Raw genomic sequence first — 22,168 nt, forward strand, 5'->3', positions numbered from 1 at the left:
CGACCCCTACTGATTTTCAGTCTGAAGCAATGAGGCTTTATTTTCCCTGGTGCTGGAACCATGTGCTGGGAGGGCTGGTCTAATGCTCTGAGGGCTCATCAGGTGCCCCTCCCGATTTTTAAAATAAGTGACTGCACTTTCCGCCAGGTGGCTACTGCCGCTGCCTCTGCCCCAGCCCCAGCTGTGCCTCTCCTACCTGTCTGGATGAATATTTCTTCTTTATATATTTGTTTGTTGAACTTCCATGCAGCCCGATTTTCTGGAACTTCAGGTTGTCTCCAGTTTTGAGGTAGTTGTATTCCTTCTTAGTTGTGGAGGGAGATGCAGCATGTCTACGTATACTTCCATCTTGACCGGAAGTTCTTCTTTCATTTTGGTGGCTAGATATGATAGTTTAGTCTTTAAACATTGGCCAGAAAGAAAAGATTTAAATACTAAATTTTTATGCTCAAGTTCATTGTATTTCAAATTAATAATTTGGCTCAATAATCTTCATCATTCCACAAATTATTGCAGTCTAATAAGTAGCACATGTAAATTCAAAATAGAAGAAACTAAGTCCTTAGAGCATTCTTTTCTGATACTGATTCTGATAGCCTTTAAAGGGTACTAGGGGACAGTGGCACATTTATGGTCATATTATTCATAGGATAGACCATTAAATTGTAAGACTATCAGTTAAATTATCAGCATAATTATCATTCATTGAGTGTTTACTGTGCTAAGGCACTATGGTAAATAATTTACGTACATTCTCATTTAATCCTCATAATGACTTTAGGAGGTTAACTTATTATCATCTTTACTTAATAGGTAAGAAAACTGAGGTTCATCAAGGTTGTGTAACGTGTCCTGTATCATACAGCTACTAACAGGCATAGCTGAGCTCTAAGTGCCAGCCAGCCATCTTACTCTAGAGCTTGCACTCTTATTAATCATTATTCTATTTTGCTTCTACTTCTTGTATTATTTTTTGCAATTATTATTTGCATCTATTTTTTACCTAAAATAGAAAACCTGGTTTTTCAAAATAATCTAATGCTATGTGGTTGTCTAATTTTCTAATATATATTTGAGGATTAAATTGTTTTAAAATTATTTATTTATATACCACTTTATTTCAGAAAGGATTTGAAGCAACTACATAAAATGCAGTTTTATTTTTAAAATGTAAAGAAAGAAATTAGCAGGAAAAATAATTAGAGTCAAATAGTAGGATGAAGCCAATGTAAAGTTTCCTCAAAATATGTGCATGAAGTCTGAACAGTTACTAAAGGTGGGTAACAAATTGATCTCTGAGCTTCCTGTAGCCAACCAGTTAGAGAAGCAGTCATTTAAAAATTTCATATTCATCAATTTTTTTAAAGTAAAAATGAATATATTTTCAAAGAAAAATTTAAGATATGGAGGCTCTTAATTTCATACTCAGTAGTTTTTGAATAATAAACACTGATAATGGGGTGGTGTAATAAAAGTTAGTAACCTCTTTACTGGGAAGCTATAACTAGCACTGAAGGAAGAGGAGTCATTTTATTAGCACTTAACAGTTACTGCATTTTCATGGAACCTCAGTTGACTTAAAAACACCATTTCACTAAGCTTTTAGAGAAGAATAACAAAGTTGAAAACTTAAGAGGTAACTGGTTAGAGTCAGACTTTTTAAAAATTTGCCACAGTGGCCTATAAATGTTACCTCTAGAAAATAGCATGAGCAGAAGATTCTTGAAGAAAATAAAAGGGACTATCTTTTTTTTTTTCTTTTTTAGGAAAGTAAAATATGAAATAATTGAACATTTCACATCTTATAGTCCATTCAGCATAGGTGTTTGAGTTTTCTTTTTCAAACTATTATGTTACAGAGGAATTAAGTTGAATAGAACAGTCATAGGTGGTATACATTTGTATGTATACCAGATGTACCAATCTGAATTAGAATATTACATGGTTTTACATAATCCATTTTTAATGACTTATTGAGATATAATTCACATGCTATACAATTCATCCATTTAAGTGTGTGGTTCAGTGGCTTTTAGTATATCAGAGTTATCTATACATCCATTTTAGAATATTTTTATTACCCCATAGCCATCATTCTCTAATTTCCCCATCCCCCAGTCATAGGCAATCACAAATTTAATTTATTTCTCTATAAATTTGTCTATTCTGGACATTTCATAAAAGAGGGATCATATAGGGTGGTTTTTGATTAGCTTCTTTCACTTAGTATAATATTTTCAAGTTTCATCCACATTATAGTATGCTGTACTTTATTTCTACAGAATCAGTTTTTGAAAGGAAAAAAAAACAAAGAAAAAAACTTCAGTCTTCTGTATTCGTGTTAAAATTGAAATTGCCAATACAGAAATTATTTACATGATTTTTATCTTTTAAATTTAAAGAGTTCTAAATGTCTCTATGAAAGAGCTTGTTGCTTCTATTACAAAACAGCTATGAAAAATAAGAACATATTCTTAGAATCTGTAAGAGATAATGTTTAGCAAATTTTTGGGTTATGCTTATTTTTACTTTTTTGTCCCCAAGGTAAAAAACCTTAATTATTGCTAATAAGAATTGAAAATTGAGCTTAAATTTACTAACTTTAATTTCATTGAAATACACATTTTAATTTACCAGTAGTATAATATATAACAGATAAGAAATCCAAAAGTTTTAGCTCAGAAAACTACAGACATAGCTCAACCTCTGCTTTATTTATAAGTAACTTACAAGTAGAGTTAATATATCATGAGTTTTAATTTCTCAAATGTATGATACTAATTATAAATTGAGGAGCTTTTTGTCAAGTTCAGGTTTAAAGTATATTTTAAATTAGACAGAAATGATCATAAAAGACTTTTTCATAATAATAAATCATCATGAGTTTCATTCAATTTTTTCAAAGGCATGACCAAGGTCAAAGTGGGTAAAGAAGATTTATCATCCACTGAATTTGTGGAAAAACGGAGAGCAGCTCTTGAAAGGTAATTCTAGACAGCTCTGCTTTATTACTTTCATGTTTTTACTTCAGTAATATAAGGCTAATTCCATTATATAGTACAACTATATTTCAGTGATTTCTTTCAAAATACCACTTGATGAATGATATCAAGAGTGTTTTAAACTTTTAGGAAAATTGCTTCTTTAAAAAACACTATACTGTATGCTTGTTCTACTTTTATTCTCATTAATAGTTATCAACATACCGCCTGTTTTTGTATCATTGTTACAAGCAGCAATATAAAGGCATGAGTTAGTTGAGAATAGAATTATTTCATAGCTATAGTCAGCAAGAGAAGGCAGAAAAAAAGAAAACATGAATCTTGTGAATGGGGGGAGAAGGGTTAATAAAAAATATTTGGATAAAAATAATACCTCTAGTATTATGTAGGTTCTTGGAAAGTTGTACTCACTTTCATGTACTACGTTGGATAATTTGGCTAATTATAGTTCATTTAAATTAAATTTTCCTTTGAATTATTACTGGGTAAGATTATTAAATACACTGAAAATTCGGTTTGTGCTCCCTTCATTAATTTTGTGTAGTTGGTTTTGATGTGAGTTCACAAAACTGTTAGTGGCTGCCTGAGTTGACTGTGTGTTTAAAGGCTAATGTATATGCTCTACCTTCCCTTAACTGCTGATGCAATATATTTCCAATAGCTTTTAAGACTTGTCTTCATTGTGGCTGACTTTTAAAAGTGGATTGGATGGGAGGATTCCATTTCCAGAATCTGAACATTTATTCTTTCCTTATTATGGCTGAAAATTTGAGAAAATTTTGAAACTATCTTAAAGTCCATAGAACATAAGTATATAACATTACCTAAAGTTAAAACATTTTCTAATTTCATAGGGTTTTTTTTTTTCATTGAATTGTTTATTTTAATTGAATTTGCTTATTTGTTCTTTGTTTTATTTTCTATTTTGGCTTAAAATCAATGATTGGAGTGGGAGGGAGTAGGAGAGATTTAGTGAGTAATATATATATATATCATCTCCAGGTTACAAATTAATTTTAAAGTTATTTTAAGGCAACTTATTTCTTGGTTTTAGTAGTGAATTGTTTATAAGAAAATGCCATAGTAAAGTCAGCTTTGAACAATTACAATAAGAAAAGCTAAAGGATATGAAGTTTAAGATCTTATATTGGAGAAGACATAAAGATGAGATTTTATCTGTGAAAATCAGCAATTAGGAAAAGGATTTTAATTGCATCAGGAGATTTTTAGGTTAAACATCAGAATTGCTTCTGTTGTGAAAGAGGTCATAAACTGAATATTTTCAAGAATAAAAGTAGATAATGCTCTGCCTTTATTTTGCCTAGTTCTTCCTGAAAGTATAACCATGACCCTTTAAGAAACCTTTCAAGTCCTATTTTTCTATGAGTAAATTTGAAATATTTTGGATGGCATGCTTGTTAAGGAACTTAATGAAGATTTATTGTACCAAACACATATAATTTGGTTCTACATTCACCTTTCTTGTAACTTGAATGCATTGCATAGTATTTACCATACCTTCATGCAGTATGAAACATTGAGGAGAGTTTTAAGAAAATATTGAAACCTAACCTAGTGTATATGTGAAAACAATTTTCTTTACTGATACTTGTTACTTTAAAATCCTGTTTTAGTGGACTTTTCAATAGTGAAAGAAAAGAAACAGTGTACTACTGAGGGGGAAGTGTATTTTCCATTAGAAAAGAAAGCTGAAAAAAATATATAGGTGTTAAGGTATAGAAACAAAGGAATTGGAATGAATTTCCTAAAGTGATTTTTCTGTGGTATTTCTTAAAATTGAAATATTAGAGCAGGCATATCTGTGGACTGTCCAACTTCATCGAATCTGGGGGGTCAGGGAAGTGCTTCTCTTTGTGTATTCTGTGATATTCATTTACATGGTTGTTCAATTTAGAGAATCCAGATGACTATCTTAAAATGAAAGAATAAACATCTGGTATTAAATTATAGGAAGAATGGTTAGGAACCCAAGTACTTCCCTGTGCCACACTCAATGAATTAAGCAGAAACTAGTATTAAGATCACTCACTTGATTTTCTTGAGAGTGCTTTGCATCTTGCTTTAAGAGCATAGGGTCTATTTTATAGGTAAGGATACACTTCTGCAAATATAAACTGGGAAATACAGAGTGGCATGATATAGTGTGCATGCTTGGAATCCTCTCTCTGTTGAAGCCTGCACTGCACTATGCCCTGCACACTCTGTGACCTTAGGCAAGTTACTTAACTTCAATTCATTCTTTATCTCTAAGATATAAGTGTATCGGTTTTGAATGTGCTCATTCCAAGTACCTAAAAACCCACTGGAAAGGTCTAAACAGTTAGTGTAAATTGACTAATCCACTCTCGTATCAGGAAGTTTGGAGGATAGGCACAGGTTTAGGATTATCTAATTCATCAGGAAATCCTATTGCTTCCTTCTAGTATCTGGAATACAGCCATTTCTCAGCAGCCCTCTTCTAGTCCAAATGCCTCCATTAGCCGACGTAGGCTCCTAATTCTGTTTCCATCCTTGCACTTCTGCTGTTTCTTTTTAAAGTAACTTTTTATTTTTCAATTACAGTTGACATACAATATTATATTAGTTTCAAATGTACTCTGCTCTTTTTCAGTGTTAACAGCCAAAATCATACTTTTAAATGATAAATAAGATCATATCAATACATGCACCCCCCACCCCCATTTCACTCAATAAAAGCCAGTCTTTAAAATGACCTACATGGTGTGCACTGCTCACTCTGTTACCTATTTCATCTTATTTCCTCCTTGACCACTCTGCTCTAGGCCACACTTGACTTTTTTGCTGCCCTTCAAAGATCCCAGGCAGACTTCCACCTTAGGGTTTTTTCACTGGCCTCTCCCGTTGTCTAGAAAGCTCTTGTTTCCAGGTATCTGTATGGCTAATTCCCTTACCTCTTTCAAGTTAAAATGTTCAAATATCACCTTTCCATTGAAACCTATTCTGATCATTGGCTTCATTCAGACCTATTGTATTTAAATTGCCATCAACCACACCTTACACACTTGATTCCATTTGCTCTATTGTTTTCCTTTTTTCCATAGTATTTACCACCTTGCCACATACTACATACATAATTTACATACTTAACACAATTATTGTTTATTGTCTATCTTCTCTTATTAAAATACAACCCCTACTAGGGAAAGATCTTGTTTTCTTTTGTTCACTGATAAATTGAGTCCTCAGAACAATAACTGATATGCAGTAAATGTTCAGTAAATATTTGTTGAATGAACAATTGTATGTCATCAAAGAATGAGGTTCTTTTTGCCTTTTTTATTCTCTTATTATTAGCATGTGTGTTTGAGTTTCAAGCAAGGGAATATTTTTTAACTTTGTTCCTATCAAGCATTTTGTATAACCTGCTTTATTTTGTTCTGTTTTTGGTAAGTACGCAATTCTTCTAAATTTAACAGTATCCTTTTCTTAGAGCAGATCTGAAAAATAACTACTGACCCACCTCTTGTTGAATCTATTACTTTTCATTAATTTCATTGCATCTTTCATTTCTGTCTTCCTTTCAGTCTTTCTGTTTCTTCCGATACTCCTTTCCGCATGTTATTCCTATATGCTTTTCCTCTTTTTGTTCTGTATCCTTCTTTTATATATTGACAACCCTCCCTCACCTTAATTCTGAACTGGTGTATATTTACCCAATGTTAATATTAAAATTCATTTTATGTTTCTGTTCTTAATCTTAACATTCTGTAAGCTTAATACTTTTGTTTTTAATGGTTAGTTGCTCTTTACTTCCATCTAACACTTAAGAAGAAGAAAAAATTTACTATTTCTAGACTATCATTTTCTAAAACTGATTCCTCAGAATGCTAGTTTGTGGTAGGGTGAAAAAAGAAGTCTCTCATCAATTCGATTTTGTCAACATAGAATGTAACAGATAGATGAGTTTTATTTCCTGCAGGGGCTTCTCACAGCACCTAATATGCTGCTGTCATTATGAATCTTAATGAAAGGAATATGTATTTAATGTGAACTCAGTTTGGAAAGCTATTTTAGAATATAAATAGTATTAAGGTTTTTTTTTTTTTTTTTTTTAGTTTGAAACATTGGAATATTTCTTAAAGGTTCTGTACTAGGTATTGTATCTTGTTGCTTGCTTGTTCATTTCACAAATGTCTGAATGCGGGCTATTTACCAGCTGTTTTCACTCAGATGAACAACTTGTACAAACTGCTTTAAGCAGTAAGCGTCTAAGCAATGAAATAACTAACTTACCTAATAGTACTGGAGAACCTCAGTGTTAAATGTGTAAGTAAAACCCTAATGGAAAATACCAACATTTCTTTAATATACTGGATTAGTGTCCCTACTGCAGCTTTATTTATTTATTTATTTATTGCTTGATAATATAGACAGCAAATATTATTTTAAATCACAGTGTAGTTTGTATTGCATGTATCTATTATAATGACTTCTTATATGGGTTAATGATTTAAAATGAAGTTTAATATGGTATATATTTCATTTAAATATACCAAAAAAAACCCCACAATAAAATAATAATTTTAACCATTGGGTAGAATTTAACTTTAGAGAAGGTATTCATTTTTTTGTCCCAGAATCTTTATTTTAGAATACAGTATTCCCTCACTTATCATGGGTATTACGTTCTAGACTCCTCCGTAGTAGGTGAAAATCCGCGAAGTAGGAACCTTACATTTATTTTAGTATTTATATATATTTTAAGGCTTTATAAACCCTTCCCACACACTTATAAACCGTTCCCAGTCCCTTATTAACCTTTCCCACTCCCTTAACTTTTCCCACACTTTTATAAACACAACTTATGTTCTTAAATATATTCTACACTCTTAAACCTTCGTAACTTTTAACATCCGTATACAGTACTGCGAAATCCCGCGATATAGCGAAAATCTGCGATAAATAATTAAATATAATGTTTTTTAAAATCTCGCGATACAGTGAGGCCATGAAAAGTGAACCGTGATATAGAGAGGGACTACTGTATTTTATAATTTGTAAAAAAGAGAAAACAAAAAAGTCGGGGCAACTACTACATTTGTTCTGCAGAAGTAGAATAAAGGTATATTAACTGAGGCAAAATATAATTGAAATATTACTTCGTGTAATCTTTAATCTGGAGAAAGAGTGGTTTTTTTAAAAAATGGGATTAGATAAGTAATTAAGAATCATCAATAGTGAACTTTTATTCTTTTTATGAAAGAATGGCAATTTATTATGAATGACAGGGAAATTTGGGGTGTTCTAGTAAGGAAAATGACTAAAAGTTGGACTAGTAGTGATTTAATAATGCTGTTTCCTTTACTTTCTATTTTTGTTTATAAGACATTTATTAATAATAGCAAAACCTTAAAAATAGAAATATTGAAGAAAATATATTCCTTGTCAAATAAGGGCCAAAGCTGACTTGATAATTTAAATCTGCTGATAAGGAAAAAGCTTATAGGCTGTTCTCCATTTTGGTAATACGTAATAGTAATTAAAAAATAGTTGACTGGAATATACAGAGTGATGCATTTCTTAGGACTTTGAAGTAATAACTCCACCCAAGATAAAATTATTTGACAAACTCATATACCCTTTTAAACTTTTCAGTGAGAAGTTTGGTAAGTTATTTAACCTCTCCCCACTTTCACCCTCATTCCCTGCCATATCTCCTTTAATATAAATATGACTTTTCAAATGAACAAAGAGCTTTTAAATCATTAAATTGCTTAAGATTCTAAATAATCATAGACAGACTGAGGACATCATGTATCTATTATTTTGTTGAATTAAGATTTAAAATAAGATGCTGTTGATAAATAAAGGAGCAATTTTATTCTTAAATCTAGGTATCTTCGAAGAACAGTAAAGCATCCAACTTTACTACAGGATCCTGATTTAAGGCAGTTCTTGGAAAGCTCAGAGGTATTATTTCTACTTTAAAATTTTGTATATAAATGGTCTCAGTATTTATATTTTTCTGTGTAATAGTATATAATAGAGATGCTCAGTAAATAAATGAATTAATAGATGGGATAAAGAATGGATTATTTTTTGCTTAGTGGATTTTTTTAAAGTATATTTTATTGATTATGTTGTTAGAGTAGTCCCAATTTATTTTCCCTTTGCTCCTCTCTTCCCACTACTCCCCTTCCTTCCAAGAATCGCACCCCCCTAAGTTCATGTACATGGATTGTACATATAAGTTCTTTGGCTTCACCCTTTGCTATATTATCTTAACTTCCCCCTGTCTATTTTGTACCAATCAATTGTGCTTCTTAGTCCCTGCACCATTTCCCCATTTCTCCCCCTTCCCTCTCCCAGCTGATAACCTGCAAATGATCCCCACATCTATGATTCTGTTCCTTTCTGGTTGTTTGCTTAGTTTTTGTTTTTATTTTTTAGATTCAGTTGATAGTTGTGAGTTTATCATTTTAATGTTCATAGTGTTGATCATCTTTTTCTTAAATAAGTCCCTTAAACATTTCATATAATAATGGCTTGGTGATGATGAACTCCTTTAGCTTTACCTTGTCTGGGAAGCACTTCATCTGCCCTTCCATTCTAAATGATAGCTTTGCTGGATAGAGTAGTCTTGGTTATAGGTCCTTGCTTTTCACCACCTTGAATACTTCTTGCCAGTCCCTTCTTGCCTGCAGAGTTTCTTTTGAGAAATCAGCTGATAGTCTTATAGGCACCCTTTGTAGGTAACTCTGCTTTTCTCTTGCTGCTTTTAAGATGCTCTCTTTATCCTGAACCTTTGGCATTTTAATTATGACGTGTCTTGGTGTGGTCCTCTTTGGGTCTAACTTGTTTGGGACTCTGTGCTTACTGGACTTGTATGTCTGTTTCCTTCGGAAATTTGGGAAGTTTTCCTTCATTATTTTTTCATATTAACTTTACATTTCTTGCTCTTTCTGTTCTCCTTCTGGGACCCCTAAGATTTGGATGTTGGCACGTTTAAAGTTGTCCTAGAGGTTCCTAAGCATCTCCTTATTTTTTTCAATTCTTGTTTCCTCATTCTGTACTGGTTGACTGTTTTTTTCTTACTTTTGTTCCAAATCATTGATTTGAAACCCGGGTTCCTTCTCTTCACCATTGGTTTTGTGTGGATTTTGCTTTGTTTCATTTAGCATAGCCTTCACTTCTTCCCTTATGCGTTTGCGGTACTCAAATATATCTATCAAGCCTGTGAGCATCTTTATCACCAGTATTTTGAACTCTACATCTGTTAGGTTGGCTACCTCCTCATCGCTTAGTTCTCCCACTGGAACCTGATCTGTTTCCTTTTTTGGGCCATACTTCTCTGTCTCCTCATCTTGACAGACTCCAGTGTTTGTTTACTTCTGAGTCTTAGTAGAGCTGTCGCACCTGTCATGTTGTAAGGGATGGAACCTTAGGTATTGGTCAGTACAGGGCAACCTGTTTCACCACGTTGTTGTGCTGTATGTGGGGGAGGGGTCTGAGAGGGAACAATGCTGCTTCCTCAGCACTCATCCCTTTTCTAAGCACTTCTCCCACTTTCGTATGGGTCAGGCTGCTCTCTAGCTGTTGCCCTGGCCGTTGTTCACAGGGTGGGAGGATCGGCGGACGTTCTAGGATTGTGGAGGCCCTTAAAACAGGCAAACTCTGCTGAGAGACTGGCAGTTTCTGCCTCCGCCCCAACCCTCACTGGTCTGCACAGTCAGAAGCAACGAGGCTTTGTCCCCGGTGCTGGAACTGTGAGCTGTGGGGTCTGGTCTGATGTTGAGAGTGCTCCCCAGGTGTCCCTCTCGCCTTTTTAAAATATTTGACTGCGCTTTCTGCCGGTCTGCCGCAGCCGCAGCTGCAGCTGCCACCGCCACTGCTGCCGCCACTGCTGCCACCACCACACTGCATCCTCTCCGCCCCTCCTACCTGTCTGGATGAGTATTTCTTCTTTATATCTTTGTTTGTTGGACTTCATGCAGCTCAATTTTCTAGAACCTCTAGTTGTCTCTAGTTTTGAAGTAGTTGTATTCCTTCTTAGTTGTGGAGGGAGACGCAGCGTGTCTGTCTAGGCCTCCATCTTGACCAGAAGTCTGCTTAGTGCTTTAATTAGTTTTAATTACTGAACTCCATTACTAGCATAATGTCTTCTTTGCATTGATAGTTACAGGATTATCAGTTCCTTTCTTGAAAATTTAAAACCAGATATAAAAGAATGGCTTATGTAGTCTAATTTTCAGTGCTGTAAATTGTTGCTTAGACATCATATTAAAATAAGTTTATTCAGAATACATTTTTAGAGACAGTTGAATGTGTTTCTGTTTACATTCTAATGTTCCTATTAAGGTTTTGAAATGCAAACTTGTCACTTGAAAGACCTTAAATTATTAACTGCTGCACTTTATATTTGAGATGTTTGGCACATTTTGGGCCCTTAAAGAGTTGCGTTCTAATTGTTAACCTTTTGAGATCTTCCAAAAATTTATTGAATCCCAGAATATTTTAGAAATTCAAACTCACAGTCTTAACTGAGCATAAGGAGATTTTTCTCAAGACTTTCTTCTTTCCTTATAAACAGTTTAGTTCTGCTAGCAAACAGGTGGCTCATGTTAAGGTGCTTGGCAATTACTTAATATATTTTGACAAACAGACTATTGTTCCATCTAAATGTAAACGTGCAGAAGAAAAACAAATGGAAAGTCAATTTTTTAAGTTTTCCTTTGAGAATGTACAAGTAGTATATTTGAGAAATTAGATCTCACTATTGAAATGTATGAGAGTGAAGAAAATACAACCTCCTTTTTTTTTCCTTTCTGTTTTTTGGGAGGGAGAGGGGACAATCCCTTTTGTGTCCAGTTAAACCTCCAGGCTTTTAACCGGTTTGTTTGCCCTTATTTGTCATTCAATTCCAGCTGCCTAGAGCAGTTAACACACAGGCTCTGAGTGGAGCAGGAATATTGAGGATGGTGAACAAGGCTGCCGACGCTGTCAACAAAATGACAATCAAGATGAATGAATCGGATGCAGTAAGAGCTGATTTTTCGACTTGAATAATGAGATGAATTAATGAGCCCAACAATTGCATTTTAAAGCTGTACAAGTAGAAAATAGGATATTAATTTGCTTATTGAGTTTAGTTCTCAACCACATCAGTTGACCACCATGGTTATCCATGGTTAATTTGTTGCTTTAAAACAAGAAATGGAACTTGCTATTGGTAACCTAATTTAAAGTAGTTTGTTCTGGATAAATAAGCTCCATTTTTCATTTTTTTGTTAGTGGTTTGAAGAAAAGCAGCAGCAATTTGAAAATCTGGATCAGCAACTTAGGAAACTTCATGGCAATGTTGAAGCCTTGGTCTGTCATAGGAAAGGTTTGTTTGCCTTGTTATTTATTTATTTAATACCATGAATTAATTGAAATATTTAATTAAGTTTTATTAAAATAAATATTCTGAAATTATTATGGAAGGGAGAAGACATAGTTTAAGAGAATGTTTTCTATCTCAACTTTGTTGTTTGATATTTTTTGTTCTATTTTAATTTCTAGTTTAGAAGTAGAAAATTATGAGCTTATAAAAATACATTTTGGATTATAAATTAAAATTGTTCACTTTATTAACTCTGTTAAACGTATTAACTATTTAATGAATGAAGATGTCTTAGTAACTGATTATAACAACGTATGAGATTCAAAATTGATATTTAGAATTTTTCTTTAAAATACTTGTTTCGTGCCCGTATTTTCTAGAAAACATTGAAATATTCACTTTTGAAGCATTGTATTTAAAAATCTGGGTGTTCTGTTAAAAATGTATAGAAAATTTGAGTTGCAATTTTTAAATTGCATGGTGAGTTTTCTTTTTTGGTTTTGTTTGTTTTTAAAGAAGCCTTTTAATATCACATTTCTAAAATTTTAGATAAGTAATTTAGTATGTGCCATTACCAGCAGTACATTTTAATAAAATACTTACAGAAATCTGATTTGTTGAAAGCAGTTTATAACACCTTTTGCTCTTTGCATTATATCTCCTAGAAAATGGGCTCTAAGGTTCTTTTAGATCACTTTACAGAATGCACGGGCAGTGCAGGTGTTGGTTAATCACTACCAGTCTATAGACATCTATTTTTATTTGAAGTATCTAAAGTGACCAAGTTTAAAAATCTCTTTAGAAATTCTTAATATTTCACTAAGCATTGTTGCATTACAAAGAAAAAAGGAATAAGATCTAGGAGAATTGTATGTATAGCTTTACCTTGCTTTCCTCCTGTTGGTTAAATAATATCCTCATTAAAAATTATAGGTGTTTTTAATGACACATGTTTAAAGGCAAAGTAGCATAAATCGATTGTGTGTTCTCAATGCTTTTCATATTTAATATAAATATATTTATTCACATATGTTTTAAGGAATAGAATAAGTACTTTAGGAGAGAAAGGGGAGGCAGATTATTTTATTAAGTTACTAAACAGTTCATTTTCTGGGGGTATTGGCTTGGTTCTTCTAACTTTCAGTATAGCTTTGAGCAGTTGGCATTTATGCCCAAGGCATTTTAATGACTGGTTGTTCTATGTTAATTATTTTAAAATATTATTTGAGCAATTCATGAAGAGACAAAATTTAGAGAGATTAAAAATGCAATACAATATTTTAAAACTTTACTAGTGAACATTAAAAGTGGGTACTTTTCTATTTCAGAACTTTCAGCCAACACAGCTGCCTTTGCTAAAAGTGCTGCCATGTTAGGAAATTCGGAGGATCATACTGCTTTGTCTAGAGCTCTCTCTCAGCTTGCAGAGGTTGAGGAGAAGATAGACCAGCTACATCAAGAACAAGCTTTTGCTGACTTCTATTTGTTTTCCGAACTGCTTAGTGACTATATTCGTCTTATTGCTGCAGTGAAAGTAAGCCTTGTTTTGCAATCTTCCTTGAATTCTCCTCACTTCAGTGGTTTGTTTATAAAAGAATTTGATTATTCATAACTTAAAAGAATGCTTTTCCTGTGAGTTGGACAATACAATAGACAAAATTGATGTTTTTAAGAGGTCTGAGGAATGCCAAATACGATAAAACCAATACACGTTTACTTACGTATTTACATAATACAAGTTTGCAACTAACTGGTAGCATTTATATGCTCATTGTAGCATGAACTGATACTACCTACTGGATTGTATTATCATTAGTAGAACAGTAATGAGAAGCAGGACAAACCAGAATTGATTGTTGCATGAATATGTTTAACGATAGCTGTAATGAATTTGGACTGTATATATTCCAAAATGTGTAGTCACCCTGTATTTATAGATGAAATGGGACTAGATTAGTTACTAAGTATGAACAATCTTCAGTTTCTAAATAGTTGGAAAAGTAATCCAGTTACCTAATAGAAATCAATATTACATAGTTATATCCAATATTTAAACAATTAAACTGAACTGAATATTATCTTATGTTTCAGAAGCTACTTTAAGATCTTATCTTGTTTTTGGATTATTGTTATGAACATTAGTTATGAAACAGGGGAGCTGGACATTTACCTTTTACATTGAATTCAAACGTCTAGAAAGTTCTTGTTTTCTATGCAAAATTTTTTCAGCTGATGTCTGTGATGGAATTAGTGTTTTTCTACAATCACAACATTTGATACATTGCATATTCATCAAGGATTTGGTTTTCAAGCTAATGGTGACAGTCTACTAGAAGGTTCTTAGCACTTCAAGAGTGCTGCTTTCTTAGGTTTGGTAAAATTACCAGTTTTGCTTGTATTTACTCTTAGATGTACTATATATCCTGGTGGTTAATTATTTTTTTACAGTTACTTAAAGATGTTAATATACGTTACAGTTATCCAAGTATACTTCATTTTATATATATGTAACTTAAGATATAAAGAAATGCAGTTTATAGATAATGGTTCCTTTGTATCTCTCACTTATTCTCACCTCATTCCAGAGCTCCCACTAGCCTAAGAGCTGTAGTAAAAAAAGTATAATACCTGCAAAAAACCTATGGGTCCAAAAAGGGAAGCTAGGCATTGTCTGTGAGAAGGGGCACCTGCTGAGAAGTTCTAACCTGGAAAAATACTCCCTGGCACTGATGGCCTGTCTGTGTAATGGATATTGATTCCTCAAAAACAGCTTTCCTCTTTCTACCTACATCCAGTTTTACTTCTACATTTTGTGGAATTACAGTTATATTATGTCCCATAGAACACTGACACCAAAAGATGTACCACTGTCATCTGAGTTTGGGGATAAATGTATACAATACTGTCTTATACACTCAGAATGTATAGGAAAAGCTCAGAAATGTCTAGGAGTAAAAAAATAATGAACATTTACCTTTGTTTAATCTAGAGACTTCCAAATTCATATGAACAGGTTTTTTCCATGTAATATATTTTTATATATATGGAACACATTTTGGGAAATACTGAATTAGTGATTTATTGACTAAATGTTGAAGAGCTATGGTCAGGTTATACCATGAGGTAAATTAAACTCTTTCAGATTGGTTTTTTACTGAAACCTAGTCCAGATCAACTGCACCAAGGAGTTGAGGAGTTAGGGAACAGGGCGATGGTTTTATATTTCTGGGCTTTATTTTTTGTTTGTTTGTTTTAAATTAATTTTTTTGTATTTGAAGAAAAAGACATGCACATATAATTCTAACAGCCCAAACAGGTAGATTTCTTTTCTACCTAAGACCTCTATAGTCTTTCTTCCTTTAATGAAATGATGTTAGATTCTTGTGTGTTTTTACACAATTAGCTATACACATATAGGAAGCTAATTTATTTTCTTTGTTTCTTTGTGTCTCTTTCTCTTCCTTCCTTCCTCCCTCCATCTCTTACTTCCTTCTTTAGAAAGGAGCACAATATTGCATATGCACAGTCCTTTGCCTGTTTTTTTTCACTCACTATTTTAGAGGTCTCTATATCAAATGTCACATTTTTAATAGTTGCATAGTGTTCCATCATATAGTATATAGGTGTTCTTTGAATTATTTAACCCGCCCAATCTTAAATATTAAGTATTTTGATAATAACTCTTTGGGCATAAAATTCTTAGAAGTAAATTGCTTGGCCAAAGGGTATATGCATTTCAATAATTATTGCCATATTGATGTTCAGAGAGGTTATATTTCTTTTACTCCCATCAACCTATGTATTTCTTCTTCTACTCAGCAGTGAAGGTATTTTTTGTATATGCTTTAATATCTTTAGTTAGTGTGGATTTAAGCATCTTTACAAATAATAAGCCATTGCATTTCTTTTTCTAAATATAATTTTCTTTGTTCAGTTATTTTGTTTTTTCTTATTTCTATTTCTAATAGCTGTTTAACACTCCTAAGGTTTTTGTTTTACCCATACTAAGACTGCTTTTCTAATGATAATTTTGAAACTAGAAGTCCTTTGGGAATTAAAATATAGACCCAAAATGGGGAGCTAAGAACATCAGAAATGGGGCCCTAAAGAAAGATAAATTTTACCCGTTCAAAATATTGCCTAGGCCTGGCCTTGTATCCTGGAAACTCTTGTTTTCTCTTTTTTACACTACAGGGTCTCTTGACATCTAAGACTTCATGTTTTTGCTAGTACTGTTATCTAATGTTTATTAGTTGGTAAACTCGTTGCATTGCATTCTTATGTATTCATCTTCTGTGAATCACTGGAGTAGCATCAGGGATTGAGGGTAATGGTTGTGAATGTTTTTAGCACTAGAACTCTTTATTAAGGATTCTTACAGGGAATCTAAATTTATAAAAATATTTTTTAAAACACCCAGTAAATGGGTTTCCCGAGGAGTTTAATAAAATCATCATTTGGCTGTAAGTAATCAGCATCCTTTCAGGACTCCAGGAAGGGCAACATAGTTTCAGATTCAGTGAATTAGAATATAGTACTAATTGAATTAAAATTGCATCATCAAATTTCCTGGTGGGCCAGGAAAACCTCTCCACAACTGCAGTGTTGTCTAACCTAGTCAACTTGCATACAAATGTGTAACATAAATTGGCAAGGGGGGGTGGAAATCCAAAGTGATCATCAATGTAAATCTGTCTCTCATAGAAGAAGCTAGTTCTAGAGCAGATCATCTTGACATACAAAGACAAATGTTATGATTTAATTGCTTTTTAAGATAGCATTTTAGAAGAGCAAGTATGGTTCTGTTTCTTTTATTTTCCAGTGTTACAAGGGTAGGAAAACAAATGAGGGTAAGTTTTGATTCTTATACAGTTAAGATTAATTTTATTTTTCTGAAATAACCTGACTTGAGTAGCCTTACTTACCATAGCTCCTACATCTGTACCACAATAAAGATGTGATGGTTTTGGAATATTATGAGATAATAAGTTGATCAGCAATTAAATTAGTGTAAGTTAGTATATCATTAAAAAAATAAGTTGATATATACAGGATGGAGCAAAAGTAGGTTTATCGTTATATGTAAAACAGTTTATTCTTATATTATTATTTATTAATGTATTATTTTCCATATGAACAACTGTAAACCTACTTTTGCCCCACCCTATAGTTAGAACTTAAGCTAATATTGAAATTCAAGGGCATTTTGGTTGGCTTTTGCACTGTATTGGTACATATTTTAAGTAATCAAATTGTTAATGAACAGAGTTTATCAGTGAAGAGCTGATATGGCCCCATTCCCCTAAAAAAAGACAAGGCCTAACATTTTTAATTACTTTTTGGTTTTGTGTATGTGTATGCATAGGGAGTAAGAGTCAGGAATTGTTTGTTTTAAATGGTAGTGACTGAATCTATTTATGTTAGATGTATTACTTTGGTGATTTTTTGCCCAAATTACATCGGCTGAAGCTAAATTAATTCATGATAACTATTTTAAGGAAAATAGGGTCTTTTAAATATAAGAAAAGCAGACAGTGGGGACAGTAAGAGTCACTTACTGTGAGAAGAGAAATTATATGAGATGACAAATTAAGTCTAGCAAAATGGAGTTAAATACCTATGGATAGGGTGCTTTGACTTAGCAGCTTTTCCAGAATGTCTGTTGTCCTGGTTAATTTAAAATGTGCACCATCTTTAAGAACTCTTTGGGATAAACTACTTAAGTTTCAGGTTGATTTGGAGTTTTTTTTGTTTTTGTTTTTTTGTTAGTATATTTTATTGATTATAGTAGTTTCAATTTTTTTCCCCTTTGCTCCCCTCTGCCCAGTACCCCCCTTCTTTCCAGCAATCCTACCCCCCTTTGTTCATGTCCATGGGTCGTGCACAGAAGTTCTTTGGCTTCACCCTTTCCTATATTATTCTTAACTTCCCCCTGTCTATTTTGCACCAACCAATTATGCTTCTTAATCCCCATTTCTCCCTCTCCCCACTCCCAGCTGATAACCCTCCAAATGATCCCCATTACCTGTGATTCTGTTTCTATTCTAGTTTGCTTAGTTGGATTTTGTTTTTATTTTCTAGATTCAGTTGTTGATAGTTGTGAGTTTGTTGTCATTTTAGTGTTCATAGCTTTGATCTTCTTTTTCTTAAGTAAGTCCCTTTGACATTTCATATAATAATGGCTTGGTGATGATGAACTCCTTTAGCTTCACCTGGTCTGGGAAGCACTTCATCTGCCCTTCCATTGCAAATGATAGCTTTGCTGAATAGAGTAATCCTGGTTGCAGGTTGCCTTTCATCACATTGGATACTGCTTGCCTGATTTGGAGTTTTTAATGTTCTTGCTCACATTCTAAAAATATGCTTTATGATATAAATGCTGTCCAATTTTTTTCTTATTGCTTAGTTATTACTATTTGCACTTTTAGTAGAAATCTTGAGTTAATCAACTACACTTATATGTGTATGTTATTTAGAAGTGACTCATAATATTACCTGGTCATTTAAATGTCCCCTAGGTTAAGGCACTGTGCTACATTTTATTTCTAATCCAAAATTATAGATCTACTTTCCTCCTTATATTTGGAAGACTGAGGCTTATAGAAATTAAATGAATTTAACCAAGATCATACAGTGACCAAGCTAGAATTCGAAGCCAACTTTATTCTAAAGCTTAGATTTTTTAAGTACACTACCTACATACTTTCTCTTCAGCAGGTCCCTTTAAGAGCATGTATTTATTGTTTCTCGATCCATAAAGCTCTTTGTTTGGAATAGATGAAGATAATCCTTGTTTCATGCTTTCTAGTTTACCCAATTTATTAATGCTTGCTTCATTTGTTCAGTTAGTAAATACTAAAGTAATATGACTATATCCCTAGCATCAAGCTAGAGAAGGGATTATTTTATTCTGTCATACTATCCATCATTTTTATTTTCATGAGACTTTTAATCTACTCTCTTATGGTCATATTTTATTTATTTTTCTCTATTCACTTACTCTTTCTCTGCCACACCCATTGGAAAAAAAAAATAGTAGACTTGGTTGATTTGTTCTATTACAGCCCTTTTTGTCTGTCTCTTTGGTTCTGCATTATACACCTGTGTGTGTGTGTAAATATACATATATATATTTGTTTGCCCTCTTCATCTTGCATAGAACTTTTTTTGTTTTGTTATACTTTTTAACTTCTTTGCCTTTTATTTGCTATTGGTAATCTCTTCCACTACATTTTTACTTTCTGTTATGAGTTTTTTCTATTTTCTTTTTTCAATTTCTGGCTTATTTCCAATACTTAAATCTAATTTTGATATTATTTAGTAGGAAAACTTCCAATGTAGCTATGACACCAGCATTTTCCTTTTGAAAACCATAGAACTCTGTTAGAAATCTTCTTATAAGCCACATTTAAAACATTAAAGACTAAATAGATTTTGTGTATTTTAAAATTCTGAGCTCTTACATTTGATTCAGTCACCAGGATTTCTGTTTTTAAGCAAATAAATATGGATATTTATTCACTTATTTGTTAATATTGGCATGTTTATTTTTAGTAGTTCATTATATTAAAATAGAATTTCAATACTGGGTTTTATTGTGTTTCGCAGTGCAGTGCATCTGGTGTTACTGTCACTTAACAGCAGCATGTCGTTCACTTACAGGGTGTGTTTGACCATCGGATGAAGTGCTGGCAGAAATGGGAAGATGCTCAAATTACTTTGCTCAAAAAACGTGAAACAGAGGCAAAAATGATGGTTGCTAACAAACCAGATAAAATACAGCAAGCTAAAAATGAAATAAGAGAGGTGATTAATACAAAATGCTTTATTTATCTCTTCACTCAAATTTTCCATGAGTCATTCATTTATGCATAATTTTTCATAAATTTTTTTCTAACCATTCAGCACCTAGCTACTTTTCCATAATATTATAAACTGTGTTAGAATTATCTTAACATTTTATTTTCATTAATATTCTCAGGGCCCTTGTTACTTTCACATGATCATGGAATAAATAAACAAGGAAATTATTTAAATTTATATTTAATTAATAATTACATATTTGTTTTGAGATGAGTACAGTAATTTGATTTCAGTAATTTGTTTCTAAAAATAGTTTTAGAAGCGGACTTGTCCCTCATTTAGCTTTACGGGCAACATTATCCCCCATATATATGTATTATATATGGTATTTTAGTAAATTTGTATAAGTTTATTATAATTTATACACTTTTTTTGCCATGCTTCAATAAGGAAATTGAAGAGGTAGGACAACCTTTATATTACTCAAAGTAAATGTACCTGCTCCTGGAAGAGTATGTACCAGTGTTTTGGTTACATAATGGGAAATACCATTTCATAGCTTAAGTCTTCAGTTATTTTATTTTAGCTGTTTCATTGGTCACTAATCATATTTTGTTGTTTCTGTACTGAACTTAATGTTTAGTAATAGGTCTTTAGTAGAACATAATTCCACAATTTTTAAAAAATACAGACATTTTACCATTGCAAAATTTTTTTTTTTTAAGTTTATCATACAATTTTTCTAATTTAAAGAGTTTCCATGGGCAGATAAATTGCGATGAATATGTAGTATTGAAATTAGAATGTAGTTGATAAATTTTGAAATAATTGATGATATAAAAAATGAGAAAATTAAAATCTAACACTGCTAAATGATTTGATAGTGAATTTTATTATCTAAATTATTTCATCTGTCCTACAGTTAATTCAATGGTGGAGATTGTAGTTTAGTAAGCATTAGAATATTCTAATCATAAGTAAATCTGACAATGAAATATTAATGGAAATAAAGCTGAAGTGCATCTCTACTACTGGAAAGTTAGATACAAGCTTGAATGATGCTAAAATGGGCTTTGCCAGTATTGAGCTTTCTCAGGGTTTTCAGGCTTACATTAAATTTAGTGGTCATGACAGCTAATTCTATACATTTCTTAGAGACAAACATAAAAAAACTTGCACATTTTTGTTTGTTTTTATTAGTGGGAGGCAAAAGTACAACAAGGAGAAAGAGATTTTGAACAAATCTCTAAAACAATTAGAAAAGAAGTGGGAAGATTTGAGGCAAGTATAATTTACACTTCTCTTAACAATGTGATCACATTTGCTGTGATTTTATGGTAAAATCAAATTTAGTTATGTACTAATGGACCTTTTCTCTTGTATTCTTCTTTAACAGAAAGAACGAGTGAGAGATTTTAAAACTGTTATTATCAAGTACTTAGAATCATTAGTTCAAACACAACAACAGGTAAGCTAATGTTTTTATAACATAAACTTCTTGCAGATTTTATTTTTAGTATGCTTTTTCATTTTAAAGATGATAATCCGTGAAAAGAACTTCTATACTTAAAGAGGAATAAGAAATTAAGTAGAGAAAACCTGTAATAGCAAAGGAAAAAATGGTAGTTAAAATAATTGGAAACTCTCAGGTCCCTTTTGCCCCTACTCTTTCAAACCACTAGGTAAGATACACTTTTCCCAGTTTTAGGCTATGAAAAGCACATACTGGGCAAGTTTTCCCTTTGCCTATCTTCCGAGTTTTATTTTCCCTATTGATCATACCTGTGTATAAACTAGTAAGTTCTTCACTTTCCTAAGAGACAGAACTTAAACTAAAAATACTATTCTTATGGTTTTAAACAATGTTGTTTTGATTCTTTTTAAATTTTATGTGGGGTTGGTAGTGATTATGTGCCACAAGTAGTGGCATTTGTCTCCTTAACTAGAGGAGACCATGGTGTTCATGTTACATTAAGTAAAAATCTTTAACAAGATAATA

General features: G+C 32.5%; 1 protein-coding gene across 1 annotated transcript in view; it reads left to right on the forward strand.

The window, feature by feature from the left end:
* Positions 1-22,168, forward strand: part of SNX2 (sorting nexin 2) — a 69,179-nt gene that overhangs the window by 46,054 nt on the left and 957 nt on the right. The window contains exons 7-14 of the mRNA XM_090276618.1: positions 2,906-2,984; positions 8,879-8,954; positions 11,909-12,022; positions 12,276-12,369; positions 13,695-13,900; positions 20,029-20,172; positions 21,370-21,450; positions 21,566-21,637. Coding sequence (XP_090132744.1) covers positions 2,906-2,984; positions 8,879-8,954; positions 11,909-12,022; positions 12,276-12,369; positions 13,695-13,900; positions 20,029-20,172; positions 21,370-21,450; positions 21,566-21,637 — 866 coding nt within the window. The remainder of the gene's footprint in view (positions 1-2,905; positions 2,985-8,878; positions 8,955-11,908; positions 12,023-12,275; positions 12,370-13,694; positions 13,901-20,028; positions 20,173-21,369; positions 21,451-21,565; positions 21,638-22,168) is intronic.

This window comes from Furipterus horrens, unplaced genomic scaffold (assembly GCF_987537825.1).
Source record: "Furipterus horrens unplaced genomic scaffold, mFurHor1.1.pri manual_scaffold_5, whole genome shotgun sequence".
NCBI lineage: Eukaryota > Metazoa > Chordata > Mammalia > Chiroptera > Furipteridae > Furipterus > Furipterus horrens.